This window comes from Prosopis cineraria, unplaced genomic scaffold (genome assembly GCF_029017545.1).
Source record: "Prosopis cineraria cultivar Desert tree isolate PC_DT_omini unplaced genomic scaffold, ASM2901754v1 PC2, whole genome shotgun sequence".
Taxonomy (NCBI): Eukaryota; Viridiplantae; Streptophyta; class Magnoliopsida; order Fabales; family Fabaceae; genus Prosopis; species Prosopis cineraria.
The window spans coordinates 45,561,836-45,582,042 of NW_026555333.1; the positions used below are offsets into that span (position 1 = coordinate 45,561,836).

Below are 20,207 nucleotides of genomic sequence, written 5' to 3' on the forward strand. Positions count from 1 at the left end.
AATGAACTCAAGCTCTCTAAAATGGTTAGGTTAGGTTAGGGTTTTTGTGCATAATCTTTGCCCTTTGGTCTTCTTCCTTTGCCATGTAGACGTCATGTGGATTGAATTTTGCCTTATGTATAGCCACTTAGGCAGATCTTTGATCAACATAACATATTCAGCCAGTCAACTAATGTTCTTCCATTGAAAATTAACGAGAGGTGTTGGGCACTTTATTTTTAATAGTTTATGATTTATTTTATACCACTGCATAACATAAACAGATCAAGTTTGCACTTTTATCCCTTCAAAAAAAACAGAAAAAAGAGCTTAGGTAAAGGGCTTAACATTTGACTCAATATTAAGCCCATACAAACCCAAAAGAGACCCTAAACAGATCAAATTATAGCTGACCCATTAGCCTTAGAGCCCAAAATGGAAAATGGGTCTCGCACACGCTTTTAGACAAGAGAATAGCCTCTTCTTCTTTTTTGACAAAAAAAAAAAAAGGCTGCTCCTTTTGCTAGCCTATACTATAGCTTCTTCATGGTTGCAGTAGAGAAAGAACGGGAAGGAGGACGAACAGATTCGAAGCGGAGAACACCAGGGAGGACGATTTCATTCAAGAGATTGGAACAAGAAGATCACGTCCTTCGGGTATACGAAATACACAGCTATACTGGAAGAGATAAGAAAAGCCAGAGCAGAGGGTGAGATTGAGAGAAGACAGAATAGCAGAGGCGGGAGTCCGAGGAGGCGCAGTCTCACATAGAAGGACTGAGAGCTAGTCATGTAACAGGTAATAATATTTGTCTGGGTTCTCGATTCCTTTTGACTGGAAATGAGAAGTTAGAATTTTACCCCAGCCCTTTTCTCCTTGAATCAGCATTTGCCCTTGTTCATCACGCAAGCCTTTCTTGGTAGAATGCTGATCAACCTCTTGGATCTTTTAGCTAATCGTTGCATTGTAAATCCTAACATAAAGCTGTTTGGTTAAGCATGTCAGAGCATTTGTCGCTAGCTCAGTCCAATCTATTAGATGCGTCATAGATGCTCAATTAGTCAATTCAGCTGGTGATTTTAAGTGACTTGATGCGCATTAGCATGTAGCGGGACGGTTGGCATTCTGCTATTCTCTGATGCTGAAGTCGTGAAGTTGGCTTTGTTTCACTTGAAAAACGTTTATTACAAGTTCTTGTAGGCGTGCACTCTCTGTTATGCCTTTGTAAGAAGAAGGCTTAAACACTTTCTTTTAAAGTGAAAAGTTAAGGCATGCTATAAGAGTGACCTTTGGCTTTGTCATGGCATTTCTTGTTGCGTAATATCTATCTATTTCTTATTTTAGTGGGAAATCTCATTCTTTAGATCGTGACTTTACCACATCCTTTCTTAGTCTTTTGTGCTTACAGTCATAAAAATGGTTCTTTTTCTGTAATTAATTATTTTGTATGCATTACTGATAAATTGTCTTATATTTCTTTTCTGTAGCTATCCTGTTCGTGTTTTATGTCTGGTGTAAAATCAACCCAGATTTTATACGTTCCTGCTGATGTTCTATGCTTTCTCTTCTCAAACTGCTGTCAACCTGCAACGCTAAGCCACTATCCAAACTTTTGCCATTGGATCAAATCGTTTATAGATCGTTTTCAGTAACTGCAAATTATCTGCAGTTCATATTGGATGGCTTTGAGAACAAGAATAGAGTTTCTGATTTTGATTTTCTGTTTCGTTCCTGCACAAAGGTGGATGATGCTAAGCAACTTCATGCTCTTCTTGTGGTGTTGGGAAAATTTCAAAATGTTTTTCTGTCTGCTAAACTGGTCAATTTGTATGCTTATCTTGGGGATGTCTCATTCTCTCGGTGTAGTTTTAATCAAATTCAAAAAAAGGATATCCATACTTGGAATTCAATGGTAGCTGCATATGTTCGTTGTGGCCAATATCATGAAGCCTTAAAATGTTTCAGTGAATTCTTGTCCATCTCTGGTCTTCGACCTGATTTTTACACCTTCCCTCCTGTGTTGAAAGCATGTAAGCATCTGGTTGATGGGAAGAAAATACATTCCTGGGTTTTCAAAACAGGATTTGAGCAAGATGTTTTTGTGGCTGCTTCCTTGATCCATTTGTACGGACGGTTTGGTACCTTAGATGCTGCCTGCAAATTATTTGCTGACATGCCAGTTCGAGATTTGGGATCTTGGAATGCAATGATTTCTGGGTTTTGCCTAAATGGGAATGCAGCTGGGGCATTGAAGGTCTTGAATAATATGAAATCTGAGGGGGTGAACATGGATCCAATTACTGTATCAAGTCTACTCCCACTTTGTGCACAATCAGATGATATCATTAATGGTATCTTGATTCATTCGTATGTTATAAAACATGGGCTGGAAACTCATCTATTTGTTTTAATGCTTTAATCAACACATATTCCAAGTTTGGTTACCTGAGGGATGCGCAAAGAGTTTTTGATCGCATGAAAGTGAGGGACCTGGTAACTTGGAACTCCATTATTGCTGCATATGAGCAGAATAGTGATCCAATTATGGCATTTGAATTTTATAAAGATATGCAACTGATAGGAATTCAACCTGACTTATTAACAGTTGTGAGTTTGGCCTCTATTTTTGGTCAGTTAAGTGATATAAAGCATGGCAGGTCTGTTCATGGATTTGTTATGAGACATGATTGGCTTGAGGAGGATGTTGTGATTGGAAATGCGCTAGTGAACATGTATGCAAAATTAGGTGCTATGGATTATTCATGTAGAGTTTTTGAACTACTTCCTATCAAAGATGTAGTTTCATGGAACACTTTGATTGCAGGTCATGTTCATAATGGTCTTGCAAGTGAGGGAATTGATGCTTACAACATGATGGAAGAGTATGGAGAGATAATCCCAAATCAAGGGACTTGGGTGAGCATTCTACCTGCATATTCCCATTTGGGAGCTTTGCAAGAAGGAATGAAAATCCATGGGAGGCTAATCAAAAGCTGCTTGTACTTGGATGTCTTTGTGGGTACCTGCTTGATTGACATGTATGGAAAATGTGGGAGTTTAGATAATGCAATGTTTTTATTCTATGAAATCCCAAGGGATACATCAATTCCTTGGAATGCCATAATATCCTGTCATGGAATTCATGGACATGGAGATATCGCTCTGAAACTGTTCAAAGATATGCTTGCTCAAGGAGTAAAGCCAGATCATGTAACCTTTTTATCTCTGTTGTCTGCCTCTAGCCATGCAGGTTTAGTCAATCAGGGTCAATGGTATTTTTACATCATGCAGAAAGAGTATGGGATCATGCCAAACTTGAAGCATTATGGCTGCATGGTGGATTTACTAGGTAGAGCAGGGCACTTGGAAAAGGCGTATAATTTGGTGAGCAATATGCCTTTGAAACCTGATGCATCCATTTGGGGTGCTCTTCTTGCTGCTTGTAGAGTTCATGGGAATGTGGCATTGGGTACATTGGCTTCTAACCGCTTGTTTGAAATTGATCCAGAGAATGTTGGTTACTATGTGTTGTTGTCAAATATTTATGCGAAAGTTGGAAAATGGGAAGGTGCAGTTAAAGTAAGATCATTAGCCAGAGATAGAGGATTGAGGAAGACTCCTGGGTGGAGTTCTGTCATAGTGGGCAGTAAAGTTGAAATATTTTATACTGGCAACCAAACTCATCCAAAATGCATGGAAATATACAAAGAATTAAGATCTTTGACTGCAAGAATGAAAAACCTTGGTTATGTTCCAGACTATAGCTTTGTCTTGCAGGATGTTGAAGATGATGAGAAGGAGCAAATTCTGATAAGTCATAGTGAGAGGTTGGCAATTGCATTTGGAATTATAAGCACGCCACCTAGAAGCATAATTAGGATATTTAAGAACTTACGTGTTTGTGGCGATTGCCATAACGCAACTAAGTACATATCCAAACTTACTGAGAGGGAGATTGTTGTAAGGGATTCAAACCGTTTCCATCACTTTAAAGATGGAATTTGCTCGTGTGGTGATTATTGGTGACAAACACTGTTTGTTGGTAATCATGGAATATTTATTATTAGTTAAAAGTCTCAATTACACAATACATCCAAGTGAATACTAATTTGCCAATTGAGGATGGTTGGTGACCAGTAACGTTATTTGTTTTAGATGTCAGTTGGTTCTAAAGGCCTCTCATTTTGTCCCTGATTACCTTTTAGATTGATCAGTTGGAGATGATTAACTGAGCGAGAAGATTATGATTTTTCTATAATTTTTTTTAATTATTGGGCTCTAAAGGAGTCAAGAATTGGACTAGCAGTTCTGCTTATTTGTCTTAGAAGATGTCGGATTAAATGTTCTCAATAATCTAAATCTATGCTGGGTGAAAGATGGCAGTAAGAAGTATGCCAAGAGTTGTGACAACTGACAAGGTTTTCCTCAAGGACTAAAATGTTGTTCTGGCCAAGGACTGCAAAATTCATATTTATATTTAGAGAAGGAAAAGAAGGAAATTGGAGTAGGTATCAATATTGTTACTGGTACAATTTACTATCGGGAATTTTCTTCTGATGCCAAGTTTGGTTAGTAAAGGGATACCCATGCTTTTACATGTATTGCCAAGCTAATTTATCTGTTGTATAAAAATTTCAGCTTCAACTAGGGGTTTGCTTGATTGTTTGTAATGAGATGTGCCAAGGGAAGCTGGCGATATATCTTTCCACAGAAGATGCAGAAAACTGTCTTCCCTGATATAATGCTGTCTTTTGGACCAACCCCTTCTGTGTTCGCTCGCTATGTTTTATGCTGATACTGCTTGATTTATCAATGTTAACTATCAGATTCAATTCACCTTTTTAGCTGATTGACCATTGAATGTTCACAACAATATTTCACACATCTCAACCAGTATGGCAGTATCAAGATCTCATGGTCTCTAACCAAAAATGTGGAAAATTTTGATGGACTGCATAGAATGCAGCGGCAAAGTATGTGCTTGACTCACTGTACGTTACATTGTTATTGGTATCTCTCCAAAGTAGCTTAAGTTGAATTAGTGGGGTGATTGAACTGTTAGATTAACAAGAGAGGCCTTGATAGTTGGTACCATTAAGCCAGGGCAGGTTGTACATGATTGATATGTATCATAATTATATTTAACACCGTCACTGCCAAAATGTACGGACAGGTTACGAGTTTTGCTTCTGGTTGGAGATGGTATTTTCCCTGTTTCTGTCTATCTGTTGCTTATAACTGACATATAGTACTGTTTGGTAAAATCATAATAATATTTGGTTCTCTCTTCTCTGCCTTGTTATTCTGCCTCCCTTGTACAAGAACTATTGTTGTTGGACGTGTTAGAATCTTCTAGTATTCATTTTCATTAAGAGTGTTAGGGTGGATCTTTTTTCTTAGAGAAAATAAAAATAAAAAATACTTGTGAGTTTAGGTAGCAACATGAGCTCGTGAATGTAGTTGTGATATTACCAATGTCAGAATGTATGATGACAAATAATTCTCTCTTTTCTTTTCCCTCAAAACAAAAGTAACTACTTTGAATGATTAGATGTAGAGCAATTAGTATTTTGAAAGGAAAAATAACTAGCTAAATAGCAACGGGAATTGAAGCATAAAAGTTACATGTGAAAGAGAACTGACTGAAAGGTAAATATTATCTGAAATTGAAGCATGAAACTCGCATCTATCTATATTTTAGTCTAATCAGTAGACAGACCAAATTATTATTCTTTTTTCAATTCGTAGATAAAGACCACGAGGAAAATAGGCCAATTATTGTGCCTCTGGATTTGGTTACTTGAAACTGAAGCTGTATAAGGAATATCATTCGCTTGATATTCTTTCATTACTTTGGCATTTGTGCCTCCCTAATCCATTCAGTGCAGGCATGGCAGCACAATCTTAAATCCTTGTGAGCTCAGCAATCAAGAGCACATTCCATGTGTCAAGAACTCCCGGAAGACACCAATGGCTGCAATCCATGCCATAAACAGAAGGATGTAGATCTTTTCTTTGCTGTGACAGTCTTGTTACATCGAGCAGATGTACCCTCTTATACATGCTGCCTATCATTCTCTCCACTCTCAGTTCAGCTGGAAGCCTTTTTCTTGGATATGGTGGCCCAAACATTGGCCTTGTTTCTTCACGGCAAAACTCCCCATCATAGTTCCCCAATGATTTAGCACTGGCAAAATGGCACTAATGAGATGTCTATGCTTGACTGTTTGTTCTTTATTGTTGAAACATACAGTAACTGAAGAATGGTGATTTTTGTGCCAATGAAAAACATGAAGAAACAGGTAAATGGTCTTTAACTGTCATTCAAGTATTTTTATAAATTGACTATAATTTGAATAATTCAATTTAAGATTAAAATCATTTATAATATTTACAAATTCGCTATGTAGATGTACTAGTACCAGATTTAATATTATTTTTTTAGTAATTTTTAAATTTTATTTCACAAATATAATATTTAAAATTAACTGCAGATATTATGAGGTGAAATGGAAGGCAAGATCGCCCATTTGGGTGATGAGCACGGAACGAGGATCCTCCTAAACGCGGAACGAAGGCTTCGCTTTCTCTTCCCCTTCGCCTCCCCTAAACGCCGAACGAAGGCTGCGAGTCAGCAAGTGTGCTGTGCGAGTGTGAAGTCTTGTCGCTCTCGTCCGTCCCTTCTCGCTCCCGCTCCTCTGCCTCTCCTTGTCGAATCTGTGAATCCCTGAAGGCGTGAAGTCTTCTTGCTGTCTGCCCTGTATTAGTGGTGTGCTCGAGCTCGACTCCCTCCGTTTCTCTCTTTATCGCACTCAGGTATGATTGACTCTCTTTCTTGCTATCTGATTTGTGACACGTAGAGAGCGAACAAATGTAACCGACTGGAGAGGGATAGGTGTTTTCACGCATGGCGGCCATCACCACACGCGTTATAATGCGAGCCCACCTTCTCGCTTTTCGTATAATTAGAAGCCAGGCAAGGTCCCTGATTGGCGTGAGAGATTGATGACTCTGCACTCCCCTTCTCTCTTTGTTTCTCCATTCCCATATGTCCTCCTATCTGAGCCCCTTCAACACGTACCCACCCTTCATTTACAAGTGTCACTTTCTCCTCCTCCTTCCCCTTACTGTGCCCACTCCTCATTGGCTCTTTCTCCTACTTCAACACCACCGATAGTCATCCCCTTCTTTTATAACTCTCCTGCTTCAGCCTCATTTTCTGTCCTCCTCACTATCAGTTTCTTCACTCAATTTTCTATGCGTCGTCTGCTAAAACAAAATACTCTCAAGCTCAAACAAAGCTAGATATCACCATGGTTAAGACTTTACATCCTTATTCCAATACTGCAAAAACTGCTGAAATCATGTCCAGGTATAGGCCCATAGCTCCGAAGCCTGAGACTCCCGGGAATTCCATGACTGAGGGTTCCTCCCTGTGTCAAAAGATCAAGCAGTCTCCTTACCTCAGGAACCTGTGGCCGCAGTTGCAGGCACGCCCTACCAGGACCCGGAAGAGAGGCAGAGCTTCTATACCACTGCCCTCCCTCAAGAGCCAGAAGACCCATGTTTTCGGCTTTTGCTCGCCTTGCCATGTAACATCTCCCGCAAAGAACCTATGTTTACAGAGTTTTTCTCATAGCCATGGCCTACCTCATCTCCCTCTTCCTCCTCCTAACCATGGAGTGCTCAACTCCGGCTGGGAAAAGCCTTACAATGATACTCCCAGTTTAGTGACACTTCCACTTCTTCCGTGTTCTCCGCCTGAACCTGACATGGTCAAGGGAAGAGAAGAGATTATCGATTTGAACGCCATAGCAGAAATCCCAGAAGAAAAAGATCTCTTGCAGCAGCTGCAGACACCAACAGTAAGCATTGTTATCGCACCTCGGCCAGTTCGCCCCCTTGGGTCTAGCATAAGCGTGGGGTGCATCAATGAAGACCCTAGCCTGCCCCTAACAGCTCGAGCCCCGAAAACGCCAGAGGAGGTCGAGCTAGAGGTTGAGTCTGAGGCCTTGCCTGTTGTTATATCAGATTCAAACAACCAGGTTAGAATGGCAAATTCTGCTTACAAGGAGATGGTGGGTCAACCAGAATGCCCTTGGCTCGACTCGATGGTGACCAGTGATGGAAGACTTCCACGTCGCTCGTGCAAGAGAATCAGTGGGGAGGTGACACTGCTTTGCGATTCAAGTATACCGATTTCATCAAGTGGGTTTACATGCTGGGTGAGAATCGAATGGAAAACTAACGAAAAAATCAGCTCACTTAACGCTTTCTGTGACGTCATCAGATTATCCTGCGAATCCAGGGACTATCTCTTAAAATGGAGGTTTCACACTCGCGGTCCCACCAGAGAAGGTTCTCAATCTAGTTGTAATGTCTGAAGTGTTACTATACATAGTTCTAAACTTTTTAGCAAAGCACCTTGATAATCTTCTGTAATTATCTCCATATAGTATATATGATTATAATATGTTAGGGATTATGTAGAAGTGGATGTCTCCATCATTAACTGCCAATGTACTAATTAAGGAAAGCTGTTTACTACAAGAATATTGATATTGTATTTATGAGATAATCGCAGTTATGATCCAATTATTTATTGATTATTCTAAAAATTATTATTTTATGCCCACGCCCGTTGAATACGTAAATATATAATAATAAATTTACTTCGCTAAAATTTATTATTTTAAATTATTATTTAGAGAAGGAAAAGAAGGAAATTGGCATATTTATATTTAGAGAAGGAAAAGAAGGAAATTGGATTAAGTATCAGTATTGTTACTCGTACAATTTACTATCAGGAATTTTCTTTTGATGCCAAGTTCGGTTAGTATAGAGCGCAATAGTGCCGTGCTATTCATGTAGTCAATATGGGATAAGACTTCTCGTTGTTGCTGCCAAAGTTTGGTTAGTCTAGGAATACACATGTGCATGAATACACATGCTTGCACATATATTGCTAAGCTAATTTATCTGTTGCATAACAATTTCAGCTTCAACTAGGGGTTTGTTTGATTGTTAGGAGTAAGGTGTGCCAAGGGAAGCTGACGATATATCTTTCCACAAAAGATGCAGAAAACTGTCTTCCCTGATATAATGCTGTCTTTTGGACCAACCCTTTTGTGTTCGCTCGCTATGTTTTATGCTGATACCGCTTGATTTACTAATGTTAACTATCAGATTCAATTCACCCTTTTAGCTGATTGACCTTTGAATGTTCACAACAATATTTAACACATCAACCAGTATGGCAGTATCTATCTGTTGCCTATAAGCAGTTGCTCTCTATTTTCTTTCTTTGAGAATAACATTTATTTGATCCTTTTCATTAAGAAAACAAAATATTCATTTTGTAGATCCTGTAGTTAAGCTTCCAATGCATCATAGCATGGTTATAGCTGACTGTTTTCTTTTCTCTCAATTATCAGAATAATAGTAAACTTAAATTTGCACATATAATAGAATGTTTGGTAAAATCTAAATAATGTCTGGTTCTCTCTTCTCTGCCTTGTCATTCTGGCTCCCTTGTACAAGAACTATTGTTGTTGGACGTGTTAGGGTCTTCTAGTATTGATTTTTATCAAGAGCGTTGGGGTAGAGCTTTTTTTTCTCTTTTTTTAAAAAATAAAAAATAAAAAATACTTGCAAGTTTAGTTAGTAACATGAGCTCGTGAATGTATTTGTGATATTACCAATGTCAGAATGTATGATGACAAATAATTCTTTCTTTTCTTTTCCCCCAAAACAAAAGTAACTATTTGGACGATAAAATGTACAGTAATTAGTATTTTGAAAGGAAAGATAACTGGAATTGAAGCATAAAAGTTAATATGAAAGAGAACGGACTGAAAGGTAAATATTATCTGAAATTGACATGAAACTTGCATCTATCTTTCTTTTGGTCTAATCAGGAGACAGACCAAATTATTATTCCTGTTTCAATTCATAGATAAAGAACACCAGGAAAATAGGCCGATTATTGTACTTCTGGACTTAATTACTTGAAACTGAAGCGGTGTATAGAAAATCATTTACTTTATATTCTTTCATTACTTTGATATTTGTGCCTCCCTAATCCATTCAGTGCAGGCATGGCAATACAATCTTAACTCCTTGTGAGCTCAGCAATCAAGAGCTCATTCCATGTGTCAGGAACTCCCGGAAGACACCAATGGCTGCAATCCATGCCAATTTGAAGATGCTTTTCTGGTATGCCATAAACAGAAGGATGCGCATCTTTTCTTTGCTGTGACAGTCTTGTTATATTGAGCAAATGTACCCTCTTAGACATGATGCCTATTACTCTCTCAACTATCACTTCAGCTGGAAGCCTTTTTCTTGGATATGGTGAACCAAACATTGGCCTTGTTTCTTCACGGCAACTCTCTCCATCATAGTTCCCCCATAATTTAGCACTGGCAATAATGGCACTAATGAGATGTCTATGCCTGACTGTTTGTTCTTTCTTGTTGAAATATACAGTGAGTGAAGAATGCAGAATTTTTTACCAATGAAGAATATGGAGAAACAGGTAAATGGTTTCAAATTGTTATCTAAATTTAGCACTGGCCACTGGCAATATGAATTGCTCCAAAATCTAGTGATGGTGAGTATAGTACTAATGAGATGCCGGTATTCCAATTAATGTTATAAGTAACTGGTAAATGATTTTGATATTTTTTTTATCTAAAATTATTGGACTTACTTCGTATGCGTTGGTGAAATCCCTTGGAAGAATACTTCAGTTTTGGTAAAATCAATGTTCTCATTTACCCATTTAGCCCATGTTGACAAGGCTATCTCGTAGGCAGCTAAACGATCCATGTCTTTATGTAAATCTTCTCCATCTGTAATGAAATCCCATCTGCATTCAATTCAAAACCGTTGCAAACAAATTACAACGTGAAACAAATAAAACTGGGGGCAAAAACGGGTTCATGTACTGTTTTTTTTTTTTTTTTTACATTAAGGATCATATATTTGTGATTATAGGTCCTTTAAGTTCATTCGTGGAACATTTTACATGATTTTTTCCACGTGGTATCTCTCAACAAGGTCAAACCTTCTGACAATTAGATCTACTTTAAGAATCTATTCTAACCTTTTTAAAGTTTAGAAGTTTGAGAGTCTGAGTAAATAAAATATGATAGCTCAATCTCCTCATAGGTAGAAATTCCTGTAGAATGACCTTGTTCTAATGTATTGTATCTTTAGCCTAGTTGATATTGTTATTGATTTTTGAATGAGAACAGAACATTCAGCTTCATCTATATATGTCAATTAGTCTTATGTTCTTACGGTTGTTTCCTGCCACGGTGAAGCCACCAATGCCACGAGTTGAACACCAAGACATGGCTCCCTCGCCACAGTTTAGCATCATCTTCAGAAATGGAATTCAGTTTCAGAACCCTCCCCCATGACTTGTGAGCAATGTCTACAAGCAGTGCGTTTCTGGAAAGTATCAACGACACATTGTGGTCCTACAGAAGAGCACATGAACTGTTTGTTATTCAGCATGAATATGCAAGAACTCAACTTCAGAAGGTTGTAGGGGCTGACCGTATAATCCAATCTCATGCTTGTCTTGTCGAACATTTTTACAAGAAACTCACTTCAAAAACCTTATGGATGCTCTCTCTACCTACTTTTTTCTAGTTCTTCATTGTGTTATTGGATGGTGAACATATTTGTTTTTAATTATCTTGGTCTTACTCCCTCCTAGTGAGATAAAGCCTTGTTGTTGTATTTGGTCTTACACTTATGCCACATTATATTTTAGTTATTGCCATTTTATCTGGAAAAAGATTTAGGTAAAAAGGGTTGACTCTCTCTCTCTCACACGCGCGCGCACACACAAGGAGAGTTTCAGTTTTGTCCTGCATATTTGCAAAAACTCTAAGGTCCTATTTGGTGCAGGAATCATGATTTCGTGGGAAGTATGAAGCCATCAAAATTTGTGGACGCTTGTTACGTCATCATAAATGATAAGGTACATAACATATATTGAAGAGCACCTTAAATCCAATCATGTAGTTTGTTCAATGAAAGATTATAAGAGAAAGAAAAGCTGACCAGAAAGGTGTAGGTAGAGACACCTTCGACTCGCTCTGAAATGTGAGCAGCATGAGGAACTCGAGAATGAAGCATGCAGGCGAGTGACTGCCACTGGTTCAAGCTTATGGAGTCTCCCACAAACATTATTCTCTTATTCCTATACTTCTCCAAGAACTTAGTTGCACTAAACCTGTGTCACATTAATTGCTACACATTCATATTTATAGGAATTCACTCTGGAATTTTAAAACTTAAATTTATCAATCTATGCATTGTCAAAGATTCACAATTCATCAAAAAATAAACAAAAAGGATAAGTACCTTGGCAGGTTGCATGAATAGGGTTTCCATCTGTATTTGACATAAAGATTATCAGGACGACCATTTTGCTGGCAAGCAAATGGTATCTCTACGAAGGAACACTGACTTGAATTGTATAGAGGATATGAAGAGTCATAAACCCATCTTCCATTGTATATATCACACCCCTTAAGCTCTTCTTTTCCATTCACAACCCCACTAAATGGTACTAGTATTACCACCAAAATTACAGCAACAGGAACAGCCATTGCCAAAATGTGTGTATCTGAATTTTATATTCTGGAAGCTTAAATAGAGAGCGTTTATATATATGTAGTGTTGGCAATTGGTTTTTGTTGTCTTGGATTTATGAACGATGGGGACGTGATGGTTTGCTTTAAAGAAGAAGTTAAATATGGTGAAAACTGAAATCATTTTGGTAACTGTCACTAGTCGTGGAGGAATTCTCATGTTCTAAAGGTGCCCTTTTGCTTCATGACAAGATTGTCGATCCTTTTTCAAAGTAAATTCCAATTTTATAGCACAAAATAAAAATTCCTGTCTCTGTTTTTTTTTTTCTTTTTTTTTCTTTTTTTCTTTTGCCTTTCCACATGTAAGGTTGTGTTGTTTTATAAAAAAAAAAAGGTAGTCATCAAAATTTAATTGGAGCAATTAATTGTTCATTTTCTTATGAATTATTATTGTCTTGAATTTATTGGGTGTTAGTTGTCTTGTGGAGGAAACAAGGGTCTTTTGATTTACTCCTTCATTAAAAAATATAAGGCATTTTTAATTGAATTTCACCCCTCAATAAAGTAATTACCTACTTTCAAACTAACTCTATCTTTTCATATTTATCCCTATTAAACACCCTACAATAAATATAAAGTCATTATCAATAGGGGTATTTAAAAAAAGGAAATGATTACATCTCGAAAAATTAAAAATATCTTTTATTTTTTAATATCTAACTCTTTAAAAAATGTTTTATATTTTGGAAAGGAGGGAGTAGGAAAAAGGATTTTTTAAAAAATATTTATGACCATGTAATAATTATTCAATATTTTTATCTGAATTTTATTATTTTTAAATAATGATTCAAATCATTTTTGAACTTTTGTTCATTTTATTGTTCATTATATTATATTAATTTTTATACTTAATTAGCCCTTAGAATATAATAATTATCAAAGATTTATAACGAAAGGTATTTTTATTTTCTTAAAAATAAATTAAATAAAACAATTTACATAGTTACCACAATAATGTAATTAATTGATCAGGTCTATTTGCTAATTTATTAAATGTATTTACAATCAAGTTTTAATTGAACAGGTCTATTTGCGTATTTACTAATACATTGTAATTGATCCATCAATCAATTATATCTCGGCAATTTATTAGTCACTTTCATTTATTTAATTCTGAATTCTCCACTCCACACGCTTCTAAAATCTAAAATATATATGTAGTTTGTATTTTTCATCTAAATTTGATAATATTGATATTTCACTTTTTCTCTTTATACAACGATTAGCTTTTTTTTTTTTTTTTGCCTTTTATTGACCAGGGAATTGGAAAAGGACTACCCACGCTTCTTGAATTTTGATGCCTCTCATTCTATTTTCAATAAAAATGGAAATAAACCATTCCTTTTACATAATAGTATAAAAAAATGTGAATTGCACTCATATTTACTTCTTCCGTTAAAAAATATAAAGTATTTTTTAAGAGTTAAATGTAAAAAAAAATAAAAAATATTTTATGTGTTTTAAGATATAATCATTGAGGTTTTTTTAAAGTGCCTCTAATAAATAAATTATTTTATATTTATTTTAAAATAAAATACTTCATTAAATAAGAATAAATATAAAAAAATGATATTAACTTAAAGACAATAGTTATTTTATTGGAGGGTTTGAAATTTAGTTAAAAATATTTTTAATGGAGGAGTATATAACTAAAATTTTATCATTGTAGGTAATTTAATAAATTGTTATTAGATAATTTTCTTTCTTGTTATAGTTTTTTTTTGGCCGACTTGTTATTACATTATTTTTTTTTTTGCCCATACCATGTAACATGCCCTGTAGCATATTCCCTCTTTTTCAATTTCAATGTACAAGTAACTTTTAACTCACAAATAAAAAATGTTAATTAAAATTAATTGATATTATTTTATCAGAAAAAATTAATTGATATTATCCCTTAAAATGTTATAATTTTATTAAAATTTTTAGAGATTTTATCATCAATGAATTTCGATCAAATTATTCTTATAATATTATTAAAAATTTGACATGCGAAATTACAATTTGTTATTGTGTTATTGTAAATATAAAAAATAAAATTATAATTATTTAAACAAAATTTATAATCATTATTTATCATTTTTAAGACCCATAACAATATTATAAATTTAACATGCAAAATTATAATTTTTTATTATATTATTGTGAATATAAAAAGCCAAATTGTAATAATTTAAATAAAAATTTATAATTATTGCTTGTTATTTTTAACATTTGTAATAATATTAAGAATTTAACATAAGATGATCATTTTATTTTTAACAAAGACAATTTAATCATTTATATAAATTTATTAATAATAAAAAAACTCCTAAAGATTTTGAAAAAATTATGACATTTTAAAAATTAAATTATTATTTATATAATTTAAAAAAAATTATTGTCATTTTCCCTACATTCTAACTCACTTTTACTTAATTCCCTCAATTTTCTCTTCACCACACTTGCTCAGCAATATTCATAGTAAGAGCACCATTAATAATAATAATAATAATAATAATAATAATTGCAATAATTGCTTTATGGATTTTACAAAATACTTGCACAGACGAACAAAAAAAGCTTCTAAGAAGATTATTTTAGTAGCATCATTCCATTATTGTTTCTCCGTAATCTATTCCAACATACCAAACCTGTTAGTTTATAGTCGTTTTATCCATAATGATATTTACTTTCAATTTGAAAAAAGAGAAAAACCTGATCCAAAAAATAATTTAAAAAGTATAATATATACCATTCTACTCTAGCACATCCACACACACAGAGTTATTGTCTTTGTATACGTAAAAGGAAAGGAGGACATGGCTGATTCACAGTAATAACATCTATCTTTAGAGCAGCGTACAAAAGAGAGAAGACATAGATTCTCGGCTCACAGCCACAATCACTCACTTTTTTTCTCCATGAACATGGTTGATAGGAAGATGCATGAAGTTATCATATGCTACAAGGAAAAAGATATATGTAGATATGAATATTCCAAGTATGATAGGTACCAGCTCCATCACCTTCAAAGCTTAGGAATAATAATCTGTAAAAATCCATCCCTGAAATTGAAAACCAAAAAAATCATCAGTTTCATTTTTACAGCATATCTATATATATATACTGATGTCAGAAAACAGAGATATTTTTATGTAGACTCGTTGGCCAATTGTTGTAATTAATCAGTAGGAACTCAGGATAACAATAAAGAAGTCCTCTTGTAACATTCGGTTCACTTGATCTAGATTTGATTAACTTATGCGGTAACAAAAGAGATACAGTGAAATGATACTATAACCAGAAAATGCCAACTACAGTCCCTTTTAGTATAGTCCCTTTTAGTATTAATAACATGCAAAACTGTTTAAGATTAGTTTCTTACAATATCTAGCTATTACATTTTTTTGTATCGGAACTTATTATTGCTGATATATCATGTGCACCTAGGAATTTACCAATGTAAGCTAAAACCATTTCCAATCCATTAACATAACGAAGAGGTTAGGGAACCATAGAAGCCTAAGTTTTAAAAATCACATCTCAAAAACCAGTACTGCTCAAGCTTTTAATTTGAGCTCATGATATAATAAAGGCAATGTAGCAGGCTTTTAAGAGGTCAGAAAATTAATGTGATCTATTATCTTGATCAATGGGAGCAATGGGCACATAATTTTCTTTGGATCATCAGAAGAAAAATTTAGGTGCATAAGTTAAATAAAGCTGAAGTTATTGAATTTCTAAACAGTCCCAACCCATATGGGCATTTCACAGCGTAAGTTGAAAACATAGTGCCCATGAAATGAAAAACCAAGATATGAACAAGAGAAATCCTCATGTACTCATAGATGAAGTAAAATTCTCATTTGTTTCTTATAGAGGCGCTCTTGAACCTCAATCAGAAATTGCAAATTCCCATCAGAAGGAAAAGTAACGAACATAGTTGTTAGATTCACAAGTCTTCCCACTGTATATTGACAACTCAGGCCTAACAGTACTAATCCACAATGAGAATGTTAATTCTGAACTTTGTCAGTAATTAATATAATCAGCCAAGAGTCCAGTGACTGCAAACAGGTGAAAACTGGATGAAATTAACATAATGCAACAGATCAAATTAGCAATGATTTTTAATATTTAAAAATACAATCCATGTCATAGCTGTTGCCATACACACGAACAATGAATTAATGAGAAGATGCCTTGGCACTTACAGAAACTCAGCGGATACTCTGTCCTTGTTCACACTAGCAGGAAGTGGCCAAACAACCTCATATGGTCCATATAATATCTCTCTTCTGTGATATGAAGAAAATGAACCATTCGGATTACCAGTGACTCTCCAAAAGCTAGAGGAACGTTTACCTTTGACAGACAACCTGCCATGGCACACAGTGGTATTTCAATCAGAAATGAAGATGTCTAAAACTTTCGAACAATTTGTACTCAAGATCTAGAATGGCTTTGAACACATAGTGGTCCTTATTTTTTCAACTTCATGTGTTGACACTGGAAACCAGAATGGCTGTAGATAAGAAAAGCATCGTACTTTTGATCATCAACCTCTACTCTTATGTCCTTGATACTGACACCTGGAACTTCCACTGTCATAACATATTTTCCTTCTGATTCTGCAATATCCATCCTTGGGGACCACTCTACACCTGCAAAGAAAATTCCAAGAAAATTTAGTTTCATTACTAAAGTGGCAAAATGACAATTATAAGATTCTACATTGCATACTGTTAACATTATCAAAAACTCAAACAGATCATTGTGAGAATAGATCAAGTTTAAAGGGAGACAACTCAAGAAGCAAAACAAGAGGCAATGTTGAAGTTAAACTTTATTATCGTATCTACTCATTCAACTTGTGCAGGCTTACGTAAACAAGAATATGAAACCTTAAGAATTGTAAGACAAGAAAATACAATCAACAATGATTATAATAATTACAATAATCAATGTGAGGAGTAACCTAAATAGAATATAAAATTCCACTAAATAAAAAACACAAATAACTCCAAATCACCCGTAAACAAATAACATTTAACATACTGCATCAGCAGGAACATATGCAAATTGTAACCAAATGTCTCCCAATTCTGTAACTGATCCTATCGTACGGATACCACTGATTGCTTGCATGAAGACTATTTTGATTAACAGAACTTAGTCACTCCAGCAACTGCATGAAGCCTTTATCCCAAAGATATGATTTAAGGCTGCTTGCTGTAGTTATTTTAACAAAGTCCGTGTCCACAAACAGAAAACAATTCAGAATAATAGATTCTTTTTCCCATGAAATCCTAATAATACAGAGTTCAAAACACTAACCGCTGACTTCAGAACGGCACATTTTCTTCTCAGAATGTAACTGATCATTTTTTGCTGCCAGTCTGCCTCGTCTTGCGAAACTAGGAGGGTCCGGTGCTATAACATCATAGCTCTGGACCAGGGGCTGGCCCATTGAAACATTTGAGAAGTTTGATTCGGTCCCCATAGGTCTGGCAAAACAAGGTTCTCTTACATTATAAGGAGTCTCAGATGCAACACCACAGGATTTGGTAGCCACAGAGGAAGTCAAGCTACTCTGGAAATTTGACTCTGTCCTTGCAAGTCTAGCAAAACAAGGTTCCCTTACATTACAAGGAGTCTCAGATGCAACATCACAGGATTTGGGAGCGACAGAGGAAGTCAAGCGACCCTGGAAATTTATTGTGGGAAGATAACTATTAACTAGTGAAAAAAGAATCAATTATGAAAAATTACACAGAATATGTTCATATAAGAGGAATCTTGAACCAGGCAAAAAAAAAAAAAAAAAACAAAGCAATCGTAAGAACCTCTTCAAGGGAACTCTGCCTCATAAAAGGACCAAGAGATGCAGAAGCTTGGCGTGCAAAATAAATTTTGTTATCACATCTTCGAAGCACAGAGTTCAAACTATCACAGCAGTTCTGTAATGGATGAGTAAATAATGAATTAATAATTAGATGAAACCAGATACGTGGATAGAAGGGGATGTTACAAAACTTATCTCACAAGTGCGTCTGTCTAATGAAAACACATAAACATAATTCAATCAATATCATTCAGTTTCCAGTGCAAAAGAAAAAAAATTCCAAAATTGAAAAAGAAAGAACAAATACCTTAGGGAGAAGATCGGTTTGTGAGATATCATCCTTCGATGCAAGAGAAGCCTGCCTCATAAAAGGACCAAGGGATGCAGACGCTTGGCGTGCAAAATATATTTTACTATCACATCTTCGGAGCACAGAGTTCAAAGCCCCACTGCAGTTCTGAAATGGATGAGTACAAGAGATAAATAAAACGAAACCAGATACGGGTACAAAAGGGGATGTTATATACAAGTTACTTCACTAGTGTGTTTATCTAATGAAAACTCATAAACATATCTCGATCAATTTCCTTCATTTTCCAGCAGTTTCTCGGGATCCAAAAATATCTTCGAGCGGGAACTTATCAAAAGAAGTGTTGGCAGATCGACCCAAGGGCACGCAGCGAAGGTAGCGATACAAAAGAAAAAGGAAAAAAATCCAAAAAGAAAAACGAAATACCATAGGAAGAAGATGGGTTGGCGAGAGATCATCCTTTGATGCAAAGTGGGCAGCGATCATGTGGACTCTGCGTCTCACTGCTTCACTCTCCATATCCCCAATTTCAGCAAATCAGAATTGAAAAGGAAGATCGAGAAGGAGATGCCTTTTGCTGGTGGAGGAGGAAATGGTGAAGAATTAAATATTATCTCCCGGGAAGGAGATATTTTTCAAGAGAAAAGAACAGTGACTTGCCTGACTGGAATCCATTGAATCTAAATATCTTTGGTCCCATAGATTACGTGCCACCTGGACCTGAATCCATATTACACACGATTTTTGTGAATTTTCTTGGAACGAAAAGGAACCCCAAATTATCCGGACAACAAAATAAAATGATTTCTTTGACATAGCAAGTGATCGAAGCTACTCTGAAGAGAACAAGTTTAACATACGAAGTCACCTTAAACAAATGACTTTTAGCACTCCATTAGACAAGTTGGCTTAATGATTATCGTTAGTGCACTGGCCTATATTAGGATCACTCACTCATCCTTGCGCAAAAGAACAAACATTAGAAATTGAAAAATAATAATAACAAAGCCTCACAATCTCTCTCAGCTTTGTCTTACTGATCCTGGGGGACATGTATGCTGTTCAGCTTTGTCTTGACTCTTGCATTGGATCCGTTTCAAGGCACCTTTCCTTTACACCATGCATACTTTTTGACTTTTTGCCTTAAATAGTAAAATTATGATACATGGTTAAATTAATACGTTGACTTATAATAAAAACTACATATTTTTTCCTCTAAACGATGCCTATAATGATATGTTGCAATTTATTTTCAGAAAAAGATATCACTTGATAGTAGCATCTTTATGTTTTAGTGTTTTACAGGAATTGCCATTGAAGTATTCCCTCCACCTTCTCATTTTATTGACATTTTTTAAAGTGATTTAGTGTTTTAATATATAAGATGTTTTGAAAAAAAAAAAATATATGACCCCATTA

At 35.4% G+C, this 20,207-nt stretch overlaps 4 protein-coding genes across 6 annotated transcripts; 2 read left to right on the plus strand and 2 right to left on the minus strand.

Moving 5' to 3' along the window:
* The first annotated feature begins 522 nt into the window (after positions 1 to 522).
* Positions 523 to 4,740, plus strand: LOC129301791 (pentatricopeptide repeat-containing protein At4g33990-like). The gene is given in 3 exon segments (XM_054940389.1): positions 523 to 778; positions 1,468 to 2,385; positions 2,388 to 4,740. Coding segments are annotated over 2 exon segments (2,469 nt in total). The 5' UTR covers positions 523 to 778; positions 1,468 to 1,535; the 3' UTR covers positions 4,007 to 4,740.
* A 132-nt stretch (positions 4,741 to 4,872) lies between these two features.
* Positions 4,873 to 12,057, plus strand: LOC129301794 (uncharacterized). 2 transcript variants are annotated; one of them, XM_054940395.1, is made up of 4 exons: positions 4,873 to 8,338; positions 10,071 to 10,195; positions 10,469 to 10,517; positions 11,308 to 12,057. In XM_054940395.1, exons 1-2 carry the CDS (start codon positions 7,294 to 7,296, stop codon positions 10,103 to 10,105), a joined length of 1,080 nt encoding a protein of 359 aa, XP_054796370.1. In that variant the 5' UTR covers positions 4,873 to 7,293; the 3' UTR covers positions 10,106 to 10,195; positions 10,469 to 10,517; positions 11,308 to 12,057. The 2 variants fall into 2 exon arrangements, with proteins under 2 accessions (XP_054796370.1, XP_054796371.1); XM_054940396.1 differs by lacking the exons at positions 10,469 to 10,517; positions 11,308 to 12,057 and having other exon boundaries at positions 4,873 to 6,796; positions 7,353 to 8,338.
* On the minus strand, positions 10,092 to 12,639 carry LOC129301795 (protein trichome birefringence-like 41). Its single transcript, XM_054940398.1, has 5 exons — positions 12,362 to 12,639; positions 12,059 to 12,230; positions 11,285 to 11,466; positions 10,692 to 10,850; positions 10,092 to 10,401 (listed from the first exon to the last, which is right to left on the minus strand). The coding sequence occupies exons 1-5, from the start codon at positions 12,607 to 12,609 to the stop codon at positions 10,092 to 10,094; spliced, it is 1,071 nt and encodes a 356-aa protein (XP_054796373.1). The 5' UTR covers positions 12,610 to 12,639.
* Positions 12,640 to 15,361: 2,722 nt separating this feature from the next.
* On the minus strand, positions 15,362 to 19,425 carry LOC129301796 (uncharacterized). Of its 2 annotated transcripts, XR_008591098.1 has the most exons (8): positions 19,215 to 19,425; positions 18,786 to 18,935; positions 18,480 to 18,593; positions 17,971 to 18,340; positions 17,183 to 17,297; positions 16,848 to 17,012; positions 16,573 to 16,700; positions 15,362 to 15,698 (listed from the first exon to the last, which is right to left on the minus strand). XR_008591098.1 is itself a non-coding variant. In XM_054940399.1 (7 exons), the coding sequence occupies exons 1-7, from the start codon at positions 19,305 to 19,307 to the stop codon at positions 15,662 to 15,664; spliced, it is 1,044 nt and encodes a 347-aa protein (XP_054796374.1). In that variant the 5' UTR covers positions 19,308 to 19,423; the 3' UTR covers positions 15,362 to 15,661. The 2 variants fall into 2 exon arrangements, 1 of the variants encoding a protein (XP_054796374.1); XM_054940399.1 differs by lacking the exon at positions 16,573 to 16,700 and having other exon boundaries at positions 19,215 to 19,423.
* Positions 19,426 to 20,207: the final 782 nt, after the last annotated feature.

Coding starts and splice junctions, on each gene's coding strand:
- LOC129301794 (XM_054940395.1), top strand. CDS start 7,294: ATGGTTAAGACTTTACATCCTTATTCCAATACTGCAAAAACTGCTGAA. Junction 8,339..10,070: donor TCGCGGTCCCACCAGAGAAG/GTTCTCAATCTA, acceptor TAATCCATTCAG/TGCAGGCATGGCAATACAAT.
- LOC129301795 (XM_054940398.1), bottom strand. CDS start 12,609: ATGGCTGTTCCTGTTGCTGTAATTTTGGTGGTAATACTAGTACCATTT. Junction 12,231..12,361: donor TATTCATGCAACCTGCCAAG/GTACTTATCCTT, acceptor AATGTGACACAG/GTTTAGTGCAACTAAGTTCT. Junction 11,467..12,058: donor TCTCTACCTACACCTTTCTG/GTCAGCTTTTCT, acceptor GCTCTTCTGTAG/GACCACAATGTGTCGTTGAT.
- LOC129301796 (XM_054940399.1), bottom strand. CDS start 19,307: ATGGAGAGTGAAGCAGTGAGACGCAGAGTCCACATGATCGCTGCCCAC. Junction 18,936..19,214: donor CAACCCATCTTCTTCCTATG/GTATTTCGTTTT, acceptor CATCCATTTCAG/AACTGCAGTGGGGCTTTGAA. Junction 18,341..18,479: donor GGCAGAGTTCCCTTGAAGAG/GTTCTTACGATT, acceptor ATAAATTTCCAG/GGTCGCTTGACTTCCTCTGT.